Here is a 20,969-nt window from a genome sequence, read left to right as displayed (position 1 = left end):
ACTCTTTAAATTCCAGAGCCACGTGCAAAAAGTTTGTCAAAATATGAAATGTTACATTTTCATCAAGTAATTTATTCACATCTCACTAGGGCGGACGTTTGTAGCAAAAGTTCTGTTACAAAATTTTGGTAGAGAGACCCCCCCCCCCCACCCCCTACACATTTCTCTAACTGAAAACACAAACAACTTTCGTTTTGTTTAGATTGTGTCACTTAGCTATTTTAAAAACAAACCTCAGAATCCCCCCCCCCTACCCCTCCCACCTTAGGGTCCTGCCATGGTCAAGTGTCATGCGACGAAATCCCGGATGAAGAAACCCAATTCATGGAATATTATTATTAATACGAGTGTGTCGTTATTAGCGACAAGTGCTGGGGATTTCCTATCCAAAGACACCGCCGTCCAATTGTCGAATTCCTATTGTCTTAACGTGGCTGCCATGTTTGTCTGTGTGCCTTGGGGAGGGCCGGCAAATATAGCTTTCTCATTGTCCAACTTAGTGACAAGGCGTTACTGCCCCTGGACAAATTTGCCCCCCACACCAGATGCTAGCGAAGACCGGCTGACTCGGACTGGACCAGCCTCTGTCGCAGGCTTCTGTTAAATGTCTGCTTGCCAGTTTGGCTTGCTTACATCCAGGATGTTTGACCTGGCCGTTTGCCTTGCAAATTTCCTCTGAGGGTCCTGGCCAACAGAGTCCATTGTTGTAGAGGGGACATGTTGGCCAGGTATTTTTTTCCTGGTGCTGTTGAAAGCGTATTGTTGCCTGGCAAGTGGGTACACAGACTGATGGCACAAAGTCAGGACGTCAAGATCCCCAAATATAACGCAACAGAATTCACGATTGTCCTGGGTTTGGTGCGTTCTTCGCCACCAACCTGAACATTCCATTGTTCTGTCAACACACAGAGTTATCTATCCTTGCACGTTTTTGTTTTTTTTGTTTTTTGGTGCTTTCTATATCTGCAAAAAAAGTTAACTTTACTGAACTGTATCATGCAAATCATCTCAACTATCTCTAACGTTTTGAAAATGAGGCGAATCACTAGATTTGTGTATTTCAAAGTAAAGTTAATTTGAAGAAAATTTAATTGAATATTTTTTTGCGTTAAACAAGATTTTCTTTTTCACTGTATATATATATATATATATATATATATATATATATATATATATATATATATATATATATATATATATATATATATATATATATATATATATATGTATATATATATATGTATATATATATATGTATATATATATATATATATATATATATATATATATATATATATATATATATATATATATATATATATATATATATATATATATATATATATATGAGAGTTATTACTCTCATGTGAATGCTGTTAAGATGCTGTCTTGTAAAAACCACACGGGCTTCTAGTACAATCCACTTGTCTCTAGAAAGTAAAAACCTATCATATTAAAACTAAACAAGTAAAATGTATTTGACCCGCAGTCACAACGGTAACACAAGAATATGCAAACTATCCAATGAACCGTGACCATTATCTCCATGACAAAAGCAAATTCCAAAGATAGACGCCTCGCACCTTTCAAAACAGGAGCTCTTCAGGCGGGTAAGTAACAGAAATCTCCTTCAAAATGGCGTTAACAAACAGTAGCGGTCTCTAAGGTTACAGAAGTGTTGACACATTAGGATATAGGAGAATTATTTTAGTGCCTCGAATATTCTAGAGTGGTGTGTGGTAGGGTTGGGATGACCGACGATTCAAATTGGGATTGCTTGTGGTGTTTTTTGTGTGTGCAAAGTGGCGCTCTGTCTCATGCAAATACACTCTAGATGGTGTTATATGGTGGTGGACGAGGTGTTTTTATTGCAACTAAATTAGATGAGATAGATTTAGAGAGTGACTATCACGTACACTGTGTACTAGTATTCAATACGTGAATAGATTTCAAGAGCCGAATGTGAAAACTTGCCGGGGCTTTTTGTGTAAGGGGTGAAGACAAATTCAGTAGATCATGTGACACAGGCACTAAGTGATCACGTGATTAATCCATTGGGTTGTCACGTGAGAGAAACACTAGATGGGCTGGTTTTTTCTCTAACCCAACCCAACTGCATAACATATTTACCACCCATTTGTAAGCACAGCCCAACTGCATAACATATTTACCACCCATTTGTAAGCACAGCCCATCTGTATAACATATTTACCACCCATTTGTAAGCACAGCCCAACTGTATAACATATTTACCACCCATTTGTAAGCACAGCCCAACTGTATAACATATTTACCACCCATTTGTAAGCACAGTCCATCTGTATAACATATTTACCACCCATCTGTAAGCACAGCCCATCTGTATAACATATTTACCACCCATTTGTAAGCACAGCCCAACTGTATAACATATTTACCACCCATTTGTAAGCACAGCCCAACTGTATAACATATTTACCACCCATTTGTAAGCACAGCCCAACTGTATAACATATTTACCACACATTTACAGGCAGTTTTCCCACACTGTTACGGATAACCTGCTCCTTGATCTCAGATGAAGGCCTGACATTTACCACATATTTATACGTCTGTTTATCATACATTGCCTGATCTGATACTCCCCCCGCCCCACTCCCCAGGCCTGTCTCTCTCACCCAACCAACCTATGACTCTGAATATCTCCCTGTCATCCCATTCCCATCTGTGGGTCTGTTTCCAACCCGTTTAGGGTTTCATTTTTTAACCCAAGCTTAGGATTTCATTTTTTTCACACAAGTTTAGGCCTGATACTAACTATTGTAGGAGACGGGGTGGCTTAGCGGTAAGCGTTAGGCTGGTTACCCGAAAGTCTCGAGTTCGAATTCTGGTTCAAGTCAGCGGCACTTCCCTGAGTCCACCCAGCTCTGATGGGTACCTAACTCGCGTTAGGGAAAGTAGAGGTGACCACAAAAACAGGTAAACTCTACTTCACTTGCCCCGTGGACCATAAGTTCGAACTTTAGTTTGACAGAATACACCTCACCCCCACACACAAACACAACTTGGCCACACCACTAATACCCCCACTTCGTGCCCATCCCACCCACCCCTACCCACGTGACCTCAACTCGCACATGCGCAAACAAGATACTCCGTTAACACTTCCACTTCCGACAGTAAACAAACGTAATTTGGTGTGACGTCGCTCCACAGGTTCAACACAACACGGATAAAACGTGTCGAAAACTCGGACACAATTGCCCAAGTTCGAACCGGACGATATATCGACTTGACGGAAACTGTAACCAAGATGAGATTTACACAACAGCTACGTGAGGGGGTGATGTTGTTTAGGTAATGACAGCCCCGTGTCAGGTTCGGATTATGTCCCTTTGGGTCTAGGCAGAGACGAGTGTACTGGTGGTCTTAGGTGTATCCATGTTGTAAGTTTGTACAGGTAGTGTTAGGTGTAGCCATATTGTAAGTTTGTTGTCATCTTCGGGTCAGACTCGTGTCAAAGCCATTGTTTGTTCGCGTCGAGAAAATAGACCTAAAAAGGTAAACTGTTTTTAGTTCAACTTGGTGGGAAGGAACACAAAAAAAAAAAAAAAAAAAAAAAAATTAGCCGTGACGACGGAGGCTTGTGGAATAAGGTTGGACCTACGAGGTCAGACCGTATTAGGATTTGGTCCCGGCCGGATCCGGGGATTAAAGATGTGAGATCTGGGCCGGTGACAAACAGTTGCACGGAGAAAGGTCTGAGGGACACGCTCGCAAACACCAATCCTAGACGGGCTTGTTTGTTGTGCATGGGCGGCGGCACTGGGGGCGCGCTGGGGCTGACCCGGGGGTGCGTGTCTGCCTGGCAGATTGTCATGGGAGCCCAACTGACCAGGTTGACATGGGAGCCCAACTGACCAGGTTGACATAAACAACACTTGCTCGCCTGAGCAGAAAGTCAAAAAACCGTTTTTGACACTTGGTAAATACGGCAACCAATTAAGGAATTCCGGTTTGGGTGACAGGAAGCGGATTTGAGATTATGCTTATACACGATCGTTTGTTGGCGTGTTAAGAGGGCGGCGTCATGGCACTTTTCTTCTTTAGTATCTTGTCCAACGGAAAATCCCGTTCAGTGATGGTAATTTTTTGTTCTGTAAAGTCTAGTGAAACGGTAAAACCCGTTCCATCGAAATATTAGCGCCACATCTAAACATTGACAAGGTTGACTTTCGTGCGTATGTATCTTAATGTTGCCAATGCTCTGACATGTCTTCGTTTGTATTACGAACAACTAAGATTATTTGTCAGTGTTATTTTTAATCTATAATAAAAATTGATGGAATAATATTTTTTATAATTTTTGAATAGTATCAATTATTCTACAAGCTTTTATTTAACTTTATTCCTTATGCTTGATAATTTTGTCTTTTTACTTGCTTATCTGTCATAGGTAAAAGACTGCGAACGAAATTTCAACCCCTTCTACCAACCGATTTGATTAAAACTTGACATATTGGGCAAGATCCAATGACAATGCAATGTGACATGTACGTTGACATAATTTCGTTTTAATTAACTTTTTTAAAAAAATTAGTTAAAGCTTGTGTAAAGTTCCAAACTATTTTTTGCGCCATCTCACACGTTTGTGAGTTCGTTTCGTTCATGTTTTAAATTAATTTTTAAAAAATATTAATAAAAACGTTTTTAGTAACAAACCTTTATACCTGCACTAAAATGAAGAAAACAAAACGATTTAAAAAAAAAAGCAATATATTAAAGTGCACCACTGTTAAAATTATACTCAAAAGAAATTCTTGGGTCGATATATTATGTTTTGTTTACTATTTCTAAAATTGTGTAAGCGACCCGCGGTATTCTCTTGCAGTTGCAGACCAGAAAAATAAAGCTGAATAAAGGAATCTCTCACTATACACGTCCATCTTGGTCAGTCTTCATTGGTCATTTTGTGGTGGCTGAGTTCTTCAAGAATTGAGTCTTGGTAGGTTTTTTTTTAATCTAATGAAAATGTTCCAAAACTTTTTCTGCCTACCGTCATATTTCTAAATAATAGCGGGATTGATCTCCCCTAAGATACAGACCAGAAAAATATCTTCAGAAATGTTATGATTGGTGCTGATCAATTGCAAATCTGAATCAATCAGTGAATAAGTTGGACACAGAGGAGAATGTACTAACATCGTAAACCAACGTTTTTACGAGCTAAAGGAAATTACTTTTTTTTTTTTAAATTAATTTGAATTAACGGCTTATATGGCAAACAAAACAGAGTTCATGTGATACCGTGAAATGGATATGTGCTCATCAACGTATGTAAACAATTTTACATTCCTTTATGATGTCAGTTACCGCCACCCATTGTTTTTAGGACAAAAGGTCCGATTTGAACGCGCATTTAACGGGATATCGTTGATGGACATTACGATTCGACCACGACTTAAAAGGCAGCTCAGAATTATGTTTGGATAAAACATACGGGAAATGACCAATACACATTGCACTGGAATATTCAACATCATACCTACTACAGAAGTATCTTAATTAATCAATGATCAGAAAAATTGTCTATGAATTTATCACCAATGTCATCGACCCCCTCCCACCCTCCCCTCTTATACCCCCAATGACTATGCTTAGTTCCCTGCTTAGTACAACCCGCGGCACCAACCAGCAAAGCAACCCTCATCCTCTCTTAATGCCCGCCGTAGGGCCACAAGTTTATGGCCCAATCCGGGCCGGCTGACAACAATTCCTGTTTTTGATCCGATTAAACGCGACGAGATCTCGCGGCAGTCCCGTGTGAGCGGCCTTTGGACTTATGAGTAAACATCGGCATCACCGGAAACCTGCTTAGACCAGACACTTGTCTGCGGATTCTGGAGCTAATCCTGTGTGGTACATTCATCCCTTCAGAGGGCTGATACTGTTAAGTGGTCATTAACTGGCCAGGTGCTGTCAGGGGGCACACTGGCAATGTCAGTGGTCATTAGCTAGCACTGTCACTGGTCAATGACATACGTCAGTGGTCAATAACTGACACTGTCAGTGGTCACACTGTCATTGTCAGTGGTCACACTGTCACTGTCAGTAGTCATTATCTAGCACTGTCACTGGTCAATGACATAAGTCAGTGGTCAATAACTGACACTGTCAGTGGTCACACTGTCAGTGGTCATTATCTGACGAGGTCCTTTCAGTGTTCAGAAACTGCTACTGACAATGGTCATTGTCTAGCCCTGTCACTCGTCAATAACATACGTCAGTGGTCAATAACTCTCTCTGTCAGTGTTCCCTGATATGTCAGTGGTAATAATTGACATTGTCAGTGGTCATTAACCAACACTGTCAGTAGCAATTAACTGGTGTTTATCTTACAAAATGTTATAACTACAGACCAACACATCCCAATCAAAACAACAGCAAGAAGTTTTTCTATCTACGAGGTCTGCTGTGACTTTCTCTTTCATGACACTTTTGTAATGTCCACTTCAGTTTTTCATTGATAACAACAAAGAACATGGGGTAGGAACCATTATTTAAATCACTCAAAAGAAATCCATGTGTCGATATACACCATTATGTATTGCATACCATAAAATTTTGACTATAGATCTCGCAGAATCTTATACGAAATATACATCTTTAGAACCAGCAGTCTTTTGTGTCTCAGGGGCAACTATTGTGATAGTGTAAAGGTCAATCACAGAAATCGATCTGCCGATCTAGTTATCGATATAAACTAAGTATGTTCGAGGTGGATAGAAAATAGTCAATTGAACCTAATATCAACTCGAAATGGGACGACGCGGTCTAGAGGTAGAGCGCTGGACTGCTCTCCCGAAAGTCTCGAGTTAGAACGGTAGAACGTCAGTCCACCCAGTACTGATGGGTACCTAACTCAACGTAAAGAAAATAAAAGCTGCTGGGTATCGTGCTGATCACTTTATCCCTTCATATGCCGAGGTCAATGAATCAGAGGAACTCTACTTTATCTGCCCCATGTGTCTTGGGCACGAACGGGACTAAGAAGATAAGGGGGAGAGAAGATGCCGAGGTCACAGACACAAGTGAACTTCCCCCCCCCCCCCCCCCCCCATGTACTGTCAGGTTTGAAAAAAAGGGAACTTTAGTTAGTTAACTCGTAATGTAAATAAAGATTATTTATTTACCGATCTAAGTAGCTTAACGTTTGCAGTAATACTGGAAACTATGAAAATAAAATAACCATGAATTAAGTTTAAAAAGGAAACTAGTTTAATTCAGTCTTTAGAGACCTGTTACAGCTTGGCCCCATTCACAGGACCAAGTTCTAAACCCAGTGACTCTCAGCTTCAGACAGTTTAGTGGCTATCACAGCAGTTCAGTAGTGAAGGGGTGCCACAATGAAACTATACACTTATTTGTCTTGTGTTGTCTGCAAGTCGCAGATACTGAAATTGGTTACCGCAAGGAAAAGCCAGGATAATCGCCGTCACAGAAATGGTACATACAAAATACCAAACTCTAAAAATGATTTTTTCATACCGGAACTTGTGCAAAACGAAAGTCCAGTCCACAGTCGGGAGAGAGTTATCTCCCTCTAGCAGGTGAACTAAGTGCCAGAAACGGAATAACGAATACAATTATAACGCGATTCCTTCCCTTGAAAGTTTAAGACTAATCCACGATTTAACGCCCCTGATGAGATTGGCACCGCCGCGAACCGCCCGCAGAGTCGTGGCGTTAAGATGAAAATCCCGGAGCGGCAATCCCTTTAGGCGCTTAGGGGCGGCCGATACTGTCACATTTTTTGTGATCAAGTGAGATTTGACGAGAATCAGACGGCTTCCACTTGGTCTAACACCCTGCAGTTCTGTGGGCAGAGATACTTCACCCCCCCCCCCCACACACACACACGCCCATCAGCCCCCAAACATTCAATATTCATCCAAGTAAAAGAAAAAATATGGAACTACATATTATATTCTTTCTTAACGTTCAGATAATACAAAAACTAGTATGGTATTAAAACTTAACGGTGTGATGGTTTATTAACAAATAAATCCAAGTTTATCCCGGATATCAAAAACCAATCAGTGTGTCTTCAACTAAAACAAGTAAATAAAAAGTCTAGTGACAATTTAAGCGCAATTTCCTTATGTTATCCATAACAATTTTAAATCGAGATAAATCATATATTCAGCAAATAAATAATGCAACAAAAGTAGTTTTAATAATTCAAAACAAAATAGAAAAAATATTTATTATTTAATAGGGTACAAAAATAACGTTTGAATTAATAAGTAAAAAATAAATACAACTATATTAACCTGTATCAACGGAAATAGTTTTATTTTAAAGAGTAGGCCTACACGATGCTCAGTTTAAACAAGTAAAGTAGTAAATATCATCCTATAAATATAAACTTATTTGTTCTTAATTAATTTTTTGTGACCGAACGAAAGGATATTTTTGAAAACTTTCTTCGGCAATATTGTTCTAAATTATGGCAGAAATCGATCGGTAAATGTTTCAAGTCGCTAAGTGGTCTGGTTGCCGAGATATGGGCCAAACACTGCATTTTTTCGAGGTTTTTTGGCTTTTCCAGGAAATCCAGGAAGGAATTCCGGGAATTTTTTTGGCCCACAATCATCCTCGGAACTTGCTTAACAAATTTGCTTTGGAACTAGTCCTCGATACTGCTTCGTTGAGGAGGAGATACGAATTAAAGCTGCGCACATCCATCCATCCATCCATCCAGAAATGACGAGTTAATAATCGCAATTCCTGTAAGGAAATTGCGCTAAAAATATCTTAAACGACACGGTTATCGTAAATCTCTACTGTAACCTAAACTTTAAGATAGCTGAAAATGGATTTAAGCCGAAACAATTACTAGGATTAAAATTACGTAGTAGCTAAAAATGTATCCAGATTTCATGTCATAAGTTATATAGTCACAAGTGAAGAGAATTGAACTAAATTTCAAGTTAAGTACAAAAATTCATGTTTCCACATTTCTAGTCGGAAAGTTACGTTGCCTGTCAACAAAAAAACATAAGAAACATTCCAGTCAAAAACTTATAATAAGTGCCAATGTAAAGTTGATTAAAATTTCAAGTCAGATAAAAATGCATGTAAAGTGGCAATGAAGACTTGAGAACTATTTCAACTCGAAAAGTTATGTTGAGCGACAACAAAAAATTTAGCAGCATTTCAAGTCAAGTCCTAAAGTCAAATTGACTTGACCACAGGAAGTTTAACGAAGAATGTTGTGAAGTTTTGCGATCGTCCCGGACACGACGTACGTCCAAATAGCCACTGGACAATGGTGTAGGGGAATGTGCCGGCTAAAGAAAGGGGCGATTGATTGGTGTGTTTGATGCTGTGGTCTCATCAAACTAGCGGCGCGTGCCTCCACCGTCCGATGTTGACCAACATGTTGCCAGGTATGTTAAGTACAGGAACAAGTTGCCAGGAATGGAAACTAATGGAACTTGTTAAACAGCGGAACATGTCGCATGTAAATTCCTGCAACATGTTGCAAATCTTAATTAATAAAACGTAATTCAAGTTGTATTCATGAAGGTGAGGAGTTGTTCGCATAATAAGTTACACAAAGTCAGTTATCAAGGTTGGAGATTACACAAGGCTAATTACCAAGGTCAAAGGTTAGACAAGGTTATTCCAAGTTGAAAGGTGCAATAGATAACGCACGAAGTTATAGCTGAACTCAGTTTTTGAGTCTATGAGCTACAACAAGTCCATAACTAGATCAGTTATTATCATATCAGCATTTAAACCGCTGCATTCTTAGCACGTTTAGTATCTACTGGCGTCAATTACGGTGTGGGACACTACAGGTTAAATCACAAAATAACCGCCTAATGAAACGTCACAATAAATACATGCCGTAGTCTGACTTCTCGTGTTCAGTATAATCTCTTCAAATAACTATGACATGACATCAGACAGCTATGACAAGACATGACATCATAAAGCTATAGTAACCGATAAGTATATAAAAGTCAACAGTAAGTGTAAACGGGTGTTAGTTGCTAGATAGATCACTTGAGTAAATTCGATTTTGTTTTTAAATTTCTTGTGAGGCCCGCTAAGCGAAACTGTTCTAAAATTTCTATACGCACATTAATGAATCTTATACACTGAAACCAAATTCACAAAGTCATTGACTGAACTACCACCAAGCTGATCTAATGCAGTACATGAATATTCATGCCTTCAAACTAGACCACTAAACGTATAGTTTACGTCATATGGAAATTAAAGTAAAACATTATCCCTGGCATTTCTCTACCGCCGCTGCCGTTTAAGCCTGGCACTAAAAGATGCAGACGTCAACCATATCCTAAATCTAATTGCAGGAACCTGAAAAAAATTTATCTGGCCATAAAAAACAGTTCTCTATGCCAGTCTTTCCCTGATTATGCATGGAATCAAAACATCTTCAGCCTCAACCACACTCGGGGCCGAGTCTTTCCAAATCTGATTGGAACATGAAGCGCTTCCGGTTAATACCACGTGATACTCAGCCAATGAAAACAAGGCAGGCAGCTCACACGCCCGGCTCGCAACACAAACGTCAACAGCTTAAATCAGAATTTGCAGACGGGCGAGTGTTGGTTTTTGATTTCTTCTCAAACGGCGCAATCTCCGCTTCCAGAGAGCGGGATGCGGTCCGATTAGTGCTAGAGACGATTATTCGGAGATTATCGGCTTGTGTTGAGCTAGTTACACCGTTGTTGCACTGGTCCTCCCGCTTGATTTATATTCCAGACAGTTACGGGCCACTTTGTTCGAGCAACGGAAATTTTTATCCGTCACTTGTCTTTAAATATGACCCTTTGAAAAAAAAAAGATTCTTCCGTCTCCCCCTTATAAGACGCGATTGTTGACGCATGTTAAAAATACATGAAATAACGAGAGATTTGTTATTCTAAAACTGTTTGATAATCCAAGTTAAAAACAAGTTTATAAACAAGTTCTGAATTCATCAAGCTAAAAAAATAAATGGCTTGAACTTCAAGCGAATTTAATACTTTCTATACATGGTATTAAAAGTTACAGGCCACATAATCCAGATACACAAGAGATCGAGAGAGATAGGAAAGTGAGAAAGAGATATATTCTAAAGCCTCTACAACGCCCCTTTCACCAATGAAATATAATATTAACAATTAGGCATGGATGTAGAATATGCCGTTACCTTTAAAAGTAAATTTAAAAATTTTAACACGCTTACTTTAAATTTTAGAACAAAAAAAAAACACTTTAAAAGTGCTAGTTTAAATACTAATACGAAAATGAAAACTAGGCGGTACCGGGTAGTTTTTAAATAACACAGATTTAAAAACATGGAGTAAAGTCTACCGCGACCCGCGATACAAATATTTAACTGTCTATTTAGAGATTTTATTTATGAATACAATTCTAAAATTCATTTCTAAAAACATGTTTAAAAATGTAACATAAATATGATATTAATAATGTGATATGTTATTTTAATTAAAATGTAGTTGTCTTTCGTAACAGCTGCATTGATTCTAACTTGTGTTTCTAAACAGACGAATCAATGTGATCTTTTTGATATATTCAAGATTTTATTTCAAAATGTAATTTGGAAATGTACCACAAAATGCCAAGGAGACAGTGGCTTATCATTTGTTTTATTGTAATATATGTAGTGGGACAGCTGTATAGAGAGCAATGTTGTCTACAGCTTCCTCGTTTTGTATTTATTTTTGTCCATTATTTCAAATTTAGAATAAGCTGGGTGAACGTTTCGTTCATTTTAAATGTAATGTTTCAATATTTTAATAAGACGTTGCACCAATTTTAAATGTGGATAAAATAAAATTATTTCAAAGAGTTGTATGGACATGTATTGTGGCACTGCGTCGTGTTGTGTTTCTAAGGTCTCCAGAATGTTGCTGACGCCAGTCTTGCATGTTGGCGTAGTGCTCGACTCTACATTCATAACTCCATATGTGATTTAAGATTTCTGTACTCTTAAAGCCCACTTTGATATATAGTTTGATTTATAGTATTTCGACAAACACATCTCTATGTCGGGGAAATATGTTGTATTTGACGATTGTCTACCGCAACATATATAGCACTAAACCACTAAGTCTTATTATCACTTCATTAATTAATATGGACAGCCCAACTGCGTAAAGAAAACACAAATACAACATACTGTTGATATGTGTGTTTATTGCGTCTGTTTTTAATGATGTATTTTCCCTCTGTTACTTGTTATGAGTCTGTCAAAAAAATAAAAAATAAAAAAGTTGACAAAAATATTGTGTAATGAAAGTTTATTGTACTTATAAAAAACGTGATATAAAAATGAATTTAAAAATATCAAAATACATAGATACAAATCAAAGTTTACAAGAGTTACAAGGCTTGTTTTCCTAGAGTGTCGGGGTGCAGGGAGTTAACTCGCGACTAATAAAGGTAACTTTTAAAAAACCGGTTATCGCCCGTTAAACATTTTGGTGGCATCGGTGACTAGTCCATAAAAATTAGAAATTTTACTTAGGATTTGATATGACGTAAGACCAGAGACGACCTACAGACCAGATGTGACCTATAGACCTGACCTGACCTACAGACAATATGACCTACAGGCCGTATGATTTACAGACCATTTAAGACCTCTCGAGCACACAAGACTCCATACCATAATGACCTATTGACCTGCTATGACTAAATGGTCATGTGGCCGTAGAGAATATTTATGTGGCTTTACATATTCCGATACACAAGAAGAAAAAAATCTGCAGGGAAAAAAATATATAATTTGTATTTTAAGATTTAAATGTTAACCAGAATCATAAGATGTGTGAACTGACGGGTCTACTGACACAAAACAAGAAGTATTGTTTGAACAAAAGGGTAGACCTAGCCCAACCCCATCCATCAGATCTATGTGAGACCAATCTAAGGAAGTAGACCTAGCATAGCCCCATCCACTATGTGAGATCAAACTGAATTAGACCTAGCATAGCCCCATCCATTAGACCTATGTGGGATAAATCTAAGGAAGTAGACCTAGCATAGCCCCATCTATGTGGTATCAATCTAAGGATGTAGACCTAGCATAGCCCCATCTATGTGGTATCAATCTAAGGATGTAGACCTAGCATAGCCCCATACATCCACTATGTGGGAACAATCTAAGGAAGCTAGAAAACTCGCGCAGAAATACACAAATAGCTAGAAATACAAAATCACTCAAGTAGAACCACATGAATCGCTCACTCAAAGAACCAAATTCAATAACACTACAACTGTTGTTCATGTCTCCCACATGCCCACTGAAGAAACTTCCAGAATCTTTCAACTAGGGCGGAGTCAAATGGCCAGATAATTTTTTTCTAATCCATTTCTTGCCTTTTATTAGAAGAGGACCATAAAAGCGTCGCCTGAAATGTACAGGTGTCTAGGTTAGTTGAAAGAACAAGACAAAAACCAGAGTTTACACGACACACTTTTATTGTCTTTCTCAAGCAAAACATTTTGAAAGTAGTTCATGGGGGTCCAACAAAAGTGTGCCGTCTGCTCAACCGGCAGAGTCTTCTGCTGTTAATCAATCCGCCCACCCGGAGAGCAGCCGAACCACGCAGGGCAGAACTCGCTGGTTGTATGACTGCGCCCAGAGAAGTAGTGCTTGGAACTATAGTTCAAGTGCGGGCACTGTACGTGAGTACTTCTCCAGGTTCTAGAACTTATTGTGCCGTCCTAGGGCTCTGGGGTGTTTTTCTACCTTTCCCTGCCAGACGATAACAGAGGTCACCTTCAGACATACAGGTGGGTTGTTTTAGAGTTGACATTGGGATGGGTCTAGTTAGAGTTGGCACTGAGACAGACATAAAGATTGGTCTAATTAGAGTTGGCATTGAGATGGGTCTAGTTAGAATTGATAGTTACACGGATGTATTATTTGTCTAGTGAGAGTTGATACTTAGACGGACATATTATTAGAGAAGGGTCTAGTGAGAGTTGACATTCAGATGGGTCTAGTTAGAGCTGATATTCAGACGGACATAGAGATGGGTCTAGTGAGAGCTGACATTCAGATGGGTATAGTTAGAGCTGATATTCAGACGGACATATTACTTGAAGGGATGCCAAAGCAAGAAACGTAAGCTAAAAACGAGCTTTAAACAGATCAACCAGCTCAGGAAAAGGTAAGTCTAGCCACTGAAAACTTTCCCATAAGCAACACATGGAACATCAGGATAAGGCAAAGTTCGATCTTTAAAGAAACAGTCACCCCTTTACTTCAGATATAAATCACTGTCAACAACTGTTGCCGTACTTTTATTAAAGGTTACTATTTATAGATTGACGCTATGAACTTCTGAACCCCGACACTCATTACATTTTACCGCGATAATTTGATTAGAAATATAGTGGCAATTATTGGTTCAATGTATGGATTTTATAGATCAGCCATACCCACTTATGCTGATGATTTTGCAAATAAATGGTAAAGGCTTTTGTTAGGGTTGGAGTTAGGATTAGATACAAATGTAGTATTGGCTGTTGCTATAGATACATGGGTGATTCAGATATTTTACTATTTAGGTATGGCTTACCTAAAAGAACAGAACGTATTATTTATCTATTAGTTACGTTGCAACAGCTAAATTATTGAGTTGAAAAGTTGGAGGGAAAATGATTTGTTTACGAATTCGACGTTTCTAACATTGCTATAACAAATATTTTTGTATCTAACTGTGCTAAAACAATTGTTATATCAACTCCATTGCTAAAACAATAGTTGAATCTATCAGTGCTAAAAACATTGTTGTATCTAACAGTGCTAAAACAATCGTTATATCTACTCTAGTGCTAAAATAATTGTTGTATCTAACTATTCTATAACAAATTGTTGTATAGAGCTGTCCTATAACAAATTGTTGTATCTACTCCAGTCATATAATAAATGGTTGTATCTAAAAGTCCTATAATAAATTGTTGTATCTAAAAGTCCTATAACAAATTGTTATATCTACTCTAGTGCTAAAATAATTGTTGTATCTAACTATTCTATAACAAATTGTTGTATCTAACTGTCCTATAACAAATTGCTGTATCTAATAGTGCTATAATAAATTGTTGTGCTGTAAGAAATTGGTGTATCTAACAGTGCTAAAAGAATGTTTATATCTACTCTAGTGCTAAAATAATTGTTGTATATAGCTGCCCTATAACAAACTGTTGTATCTACTCCAGTCCTATAACAAATTGTTATATCTAACTGTCCTAAAACAAATTTTTGTATCTACTCCAATGCTAAAATAATTGTTGTATTTAACAGTTCTATAACAAACTGTTGTATCTAACAGTTCTATAACAAATTGTTGTATCTACTCCAGTCCTATAATAAATGGTTGTATCTAACAGTTCTATAACAAACTGTTGTATCTACTCCAGTCCTATAATAAATGGTTGTATCTAACAGTTCTATAACAAATTGTTGTATCTACTCTAGTGCTAAAATAATTGTTGTATCTAACAGTTCTATAACAAATTGTTGTATCTACTCCAGTCCTATAACACGTTGTTGTATTTAACTGTCCTATAACAAATTGCTGTATCTACTCCAGTGCTAGCATAACTTACTGGATGCTGTCTGTGTGACGGGGCGAGGTGGTATGTTCACGCCTGTCCTGTACGATGGAGATGACTGCTCACTCTTCAGCAGCATCAACATGCAAATGATCTCATCACCTGACGACAACAACATGAAAAGTGCTACTCAAGGGAAATAACTGTTTAAATGTTCGATACATTAATTTTCTTTCTTATTTCCCTTTATATATTCATTGAACTAAACTCAGTGACCTTTGTTTTTTTTTTCTTTGCTATTAAGGCTGCGCAATCCTGGCCTCTCTTCTTCTTCTTCTTCGTTCTTAATTATTAGTGTTGAAGGGGATCGAGATTTATCTGCCAGTGGGTTTGAACTCGAGACTTTGTTCGAATTTATCAACCATGAGCTTTTTGCACAATTAAGCGTTACGTGTCAACTGGTTATGCGCCATTGAGGCCATTGACTCCGATTTCAGCCTGCTTTTCTTTTTGGATTTGCTTCCATAGCCTTTGTCCAACCAAGAACAAACTACAAGGCAGCAGTTGTTTAATTTTGGAGTTGTCTCTCCTAGAAGAGTGGCTGTCCCCAGCTAACGAGCCTCATCTGCCCGAGGGTTCGAACTCAAGACTTTTCGGTTTAGCAACCATGAGCTTTACCGACTCGACCACGCCGAACCCTCTGGCCTCTATGAGTCCACCCAACTTATATAAGTACTCAAATTGTAGCGTTTGGCTGCTAGCCCGAAGGTCTCGAGTTCAGATCTCAGTTCGTACTTGTGTCTGTAGGACGTCCCTGAGTTCACCCAGCTCTTATGGTCCCTAACTTAGGTTGGGGAACGAAAAGGCGGTTGGGCATAGTGCTGACCACACTATCCCTTCATATGCCGAGGTAAAAAACAACAACATATGAACTCTACTTCATCAGTGGATCGCTTTTTAAAGAAATATCCTTGTCTTCACTTTACTTCTTGCTAATGGTGTTATAAGGGAATTATCTTTAACGTATTCTAATTCCGACTGTTGGCCTAAATTATCAAATTCATCTGATATTTTATATGTGCACGTTCACTAAAGATCTAATTAAATTCTTAAGGCCACCACATGAAAATATCATTTACGAAATTAACAGTGAGTTCCTTTTTTATACTTCACCTTTTAGACCCAGTCGATAACTTATTAGAAACACCTTGCTACAAATCATGATTTGACACGCTGAATCAGGTCTGAGCGCTGGATTTTGGATTTGGGTTAGGATTAGAGTTGGGGCTAGATTTGGTTTAGATTTAGGGTTAGTAGGGTTATGGTAATGGTTTAGTTATGGTTAAGGTTAGGGTTATGGTGGGGAAAGGGATATGGTTAGAGTTAGGGTTAGGGTTAGACTATACTCGAGTCCGATCCGCCACATGACTAGAGGTGTCTGAATTAGGAGTGTACCTCCCCATCTCCCACCCCCTGCACACAGTCCACCACCCCCACCCCCAACAAGACATGTCCCCATGTCTTACTTGTAGGCCAGAGACAGAGACGGTCTTTGACTGTCTGGAAGACGTCCTTGGAGTTCCTGACTTCCGTCATGACACGCCCCTTCTGGAGGGCACTCATGTCTGTTGAGGTATCTCTGGCGGAGACCTTTGGTCGGCACGAGGTCCTACGTTTGATCTGGAACATTCGAAATATAAGTAGAGCAATCTGGAACATTCGCAATACAAGTAGAACAATCTGGAACATTGGCAATATAGGTAACACAGGGACATTCTCAACACAAGTAGAAAAATCTGGAACATTGTTAACATAAATAGAACAACCTGGGAAATTCGCAATATAGATCTAGGTAGAACAATCCGGAACATCAGCAAAAGAAATAGTGTTTCTTTCAGACTTTTTCCCCGGGGGAGTGGGGGAGAGAAACTCTCGGGCGGACAATAGTAAAAGTATATATTTTCTGCATACACTGGCCTACACTGGCCGGGACTTCAGTAGTTTACACTGGCCTACACTGGCCTACACTGGTCTATACTAGCCTACACTAGCCCAGACTACACTGGCCTACACTAGCCCAGACTACACTGGCCTACACTGACCTACACTGACCGACACATGCCTACGCTGGCCTACACTGACCTACACTAACCTACGATAGCCTACACTGACCTACACTGGCCTACACTAGCCTACACTGGCCGGGCCTAAAGTAGCCTACACTAACATACACTGGCTTACACTAGGTCAGCCTACACTAGCCTACACTAGCCCAGCCTACACTGGCCTATACTTGCCTACACTAGCCCAGCCTACACTAGCCTACACTAGCCCAGACTACACTGGCCTACACTAGCCTACACTGGCCTACACTGGCCTACACTAGCCCAGCCTACACTGGCCTACACTAGCCTACACTAGCCCAGCCTACACTGGACTACACTGGCCTACACTGGCCTACACTGGCCTACACTGGCCTACACTAGCCCAGCCTACACTGGCCTATACTGACCTATAATGGCCTACACTGGCCTACACTGGCCTACACTAGCCCGGCCTACACTGGCCTATACTGACCTATACTAGCCTACACTGGACTACACTGGCCTACAGTGGCCTACACTAGCCTACACTTACCTACACTGGCCTACACTGTCCTACACTGGACTACACTGGCCTACACTGGCCTACACTGGCCTACACTAGCCCAGCCTACACTAGCCCAGCCTACACTACCCAGCCTACACTGGCCTACACTGGCCTACACTAGCCCAGCCTACACTGGCCTACACTGGACTACACTGGACTACACTGGCCTACACTGGCCTACACTAGCCCAGCCTACACTGGCCTATACTGACCTATACTGGCCTACACTAGCCTACACAGGACAACACTAGCCTACACTGGCCTACACTGACTACACTGGCCTTCACTAGCCCAGCCTACACTAGCCCAGCCTACACTGGCCTACACTGTCTACACTGGCCTACACTAGCCCAGCCTACACTGGCCTACACTGGTCTACACTGGCCTACACTGGCCTACACTGGCCTACACTAGCCCAGCCTACACTGGCCTATACTGACCTATACTGGCCTACACTGGCCTACACTGGCCTACACTAGCCCAGCCTACACTGGCCTACACTGGCCTACACTAGCCCAGCCTACACTGGCCTACACTAGCCCAGCCTACACTGGCCTACACTAGCCCAGCCTACACTGGCCTACACTGGCCTACACTTACCTACACTGGCCTACACTAGCCCAGCCTACACTAGCCCAGCCTACACTGGCCTATACTGGCCTACACTGGCCTACACTAGCCCAGACTACACTGGCCTACACTGGCCTACACTGGCCTACACTGGCATACACTGGACTACACTGGCCTACACTGGCCTACACTGGCCTACACTGGCCTACACTAGCCCAGCCTACACTGGCCTACACTGGTCTACACTGGCCTACACTGGCCTACACTGGCCTACACTAGCCCAGCCTACACTGGCCTATACTGACCTATACTGGCCTACACTGGCCTACACTGGCCTACACTGGCCTACACTAGCCCAGCCTACACTGGCCTACACTGGCCTACACTGGCCTACACTAGCCCAGCCTACACTGGCCTACACTAGCCCAGCCTACACTGGCCTACACTAGCCCAGCCTACACTGGCCTACACTGACCTACACTTATCTACACTGGCCTATACTGACCGACATTGGCCTACACTAGCCCAGCCTACACCGGCCTACACTAGCCCAGCCTACACTGGCCTACACTGGCCTACACTGGCCTACACTGGCCTACACTTACCTACACTGGCCTACACTAGCCCAGCCTACACTAGCCCAGCCTACACTGGCCTATACTGGCCTACACTGGCCTACACTAGCCCAGACTACACTGGCCTACACTGGCCTACACTGGCCTACACTGGCATACACTGGACTACACTGGCCTACACTGGCCTACACTGGCCTACACTGGCCTACACTTACCTACACTGGCCTACACTAGCCCAGCCTACACTAGCCCAGCCTACACTGGCCTATACTGGCCTACACTGGCCTACACTAGCCCAGCCTACCGTTACCATCAAAACCTACTTTCTCAGCATTCGCCGGGTTGGAGGAGTGAGTGGAAGACTTGGGGAGGTTAAAGTTCATCTTTGACCAACTCAACAGTTCAAGGCTTCTGTCGCCGCTCTTTGTTCTCGGGTGAGCTGTTCAAAATTGGAAGCGTCGGTGGTCGACTCACTTTGATCTGTTTCTCCAAACTTGAGACGTCGGTCGCCCAATGTGCTGAGTGTGACCTTGTGTGGCGGAAGTTGCGTTGTTCGAGTCAACATTTCAAATCTCTAACCAGTTGGTTTAGAGATTACACATTTTTTTAAAGCATAGGCCTAAACTATAAATAAAGCATAGATCTAGATCTAGATGTAGCATTTGTTTTCGTCGTTGAGTTTTACTCTGTCATAAGCCGACTTCTGTTTCACAGATGTCATGTTTATGTCATTCTACGGGCCGTATTTAGGATAGGCTAAGGCACTTTTTTCGTAGTTCCTGTTTTACTGGCCCCAAAATGTTTAGTTTCAGGAAAGAGTGGAGTGGCCCATCGATCTACCGGGAAAAATTTTTTGCACATAACTGGGGGTGTTGAATGGGGGATAGTTGTGATTAAGTATGCGTAAATATACAATGAATAATGATGAAATCTGCATCTGATTGGGAATAGTTTCATGGAGATGTCTATAATTAAGTAGACGTAACAATTAATTATAATGTATACAATGAAAACGTTGTCACTATATAACCAGTCGATACAAAACTGAGACTTTGGAAAAAAAAGTGCAAACTTTAACATCATCTTTTTGATGGGGTTTCTAGAAATAAATACTTTGGTTTCTTAAGCCGTCACATTAGTTAGTGGTATAAAGCATGGTTTGATGGCGTCTGGGCCTTCTCGTTATTGGAAAGTCATGTAAAACGTCTGCTGATAAATGTTTTGATTTTAAGATCACTTTTATACAGTATTCATGATGTTTACACATAAAGCACTTATTTGATACCCGGCATTCAAAGAAATATTATTCGTTGACTAGGAAGTTATTTTACAGCTATTCATTTTCTAAGCTTAAAATATTTTTTAATAAACTGTGATTTTTTTCCAACCATGGCGTGGGAAGGACGACTCAAAAATAGCTTTTAGCATCAATGTGGACCCGTTCAATGTTTTTAAACCCGACACAAAACTGACGCTCCATTAAACATCTGAATTCTTTTCAGGCAGCCAAAGGACCGTTAAATATCAATCCTCACCCCCTCCCCTCCACACACACACATACACACACACCACACACATACACTCACA

General features: G+C 40.4%; 1 protein-coding gene across 6 annotated transcripts; it reads right to left on the bottom strand.

Annotated features, from left to right (window-relative positions):
- Positions 1-12,201: 12,201 nt before the first annotated feature.
- On the bottom strand, positions 12,202-19,936 carry LOC131927712 (uncharacterized). 6 transcript variants are annotated; one of them, XR_009383713.1, is made up of 6 exons: positions 19,706-19,936; positions 17,115-17,268; positions 15,643-15,750; positions 13,151-13,436; positions 13,010-13,062; positions 12,309-12,965 (listed from the first exon to the last, which is right to left on the bottom strand). XR_009383713.1 is itself a non-coding variant. In XM_059283829.1 (4 exons), the coding sequence occupies exons 1-4, from the start codon at positions 19,763-19,765 to the stop codon at positions 12,262-12,264; spliced, it is 330 nt and encodes a 109-aa protein (XP_059139812.1). In that variant the 5' UTR covers positions 19,766-19,936; the 3' UTR covers positions 12,202-12,261. The 6 variants fall into 6 exon arrangements, 4 of the variants coding, with proteins under 4 accessions (XP_059139812.1, XP_059139711.1, XP_059139509.1 ...); XR_009383696.1 differs by having other exon boundaries at positions 12,309-13,062; XM_059283829.1 differs by lacking the exons at positions 12,309-12,965; positions 13,010-13,062; positions 13,151-13,436 and adding an exon at positions 12,202-12,269.
- Between the last annotated feature and the right edge of the window lie 1,033 nt (positions 19,937-20,969).

The sequence above is a fragment of the Physella acuta genome, unplaced genomic scaffold (genome assembly GCF_028476545.2).
Source record: "Physella acuta isolate Inbredline_101_S28 unplaced genomic scaffold, ASM2847654v3 ptg000008l, whole genome shotgun sequence".
In the NCBI taxonomy this organism is placed as follows: Eukaryota; Metazoa; Mollusca; class Gastropoda; family Physidae; genus Physella; species Physella acuta.
Note: the sequence above shows the minus strand (reverse complement) of the source record. Positions and strands in the feature narration are given on the sequence as shown.

Excerpts from the sequence above, each read along its gene's own strand:
- LOC131927712 (XM_059283526.1), bottom strand. The coding sequence starts at position 19,765 with ATGAACTTTAACCTCCCCAAGTCTTCCACTCACTCCTCCAACCCGGCG. Across the intron at positions 15,751-17,114 it reads TCTCTGTCTCTGGCCTACAA|GTGATGAGATCATTTGCATG; the intron begins GTAAGACATGGG and ends TGTTGTCGTCAG. Across the intron at positions 13,871-15,642 it reads CGTCACACAGACAGCATCCA|TGCCAACTCTAACTAGACCC; the intron begins GTAAGTTATGCT and ends TGTCTGTCTCAG.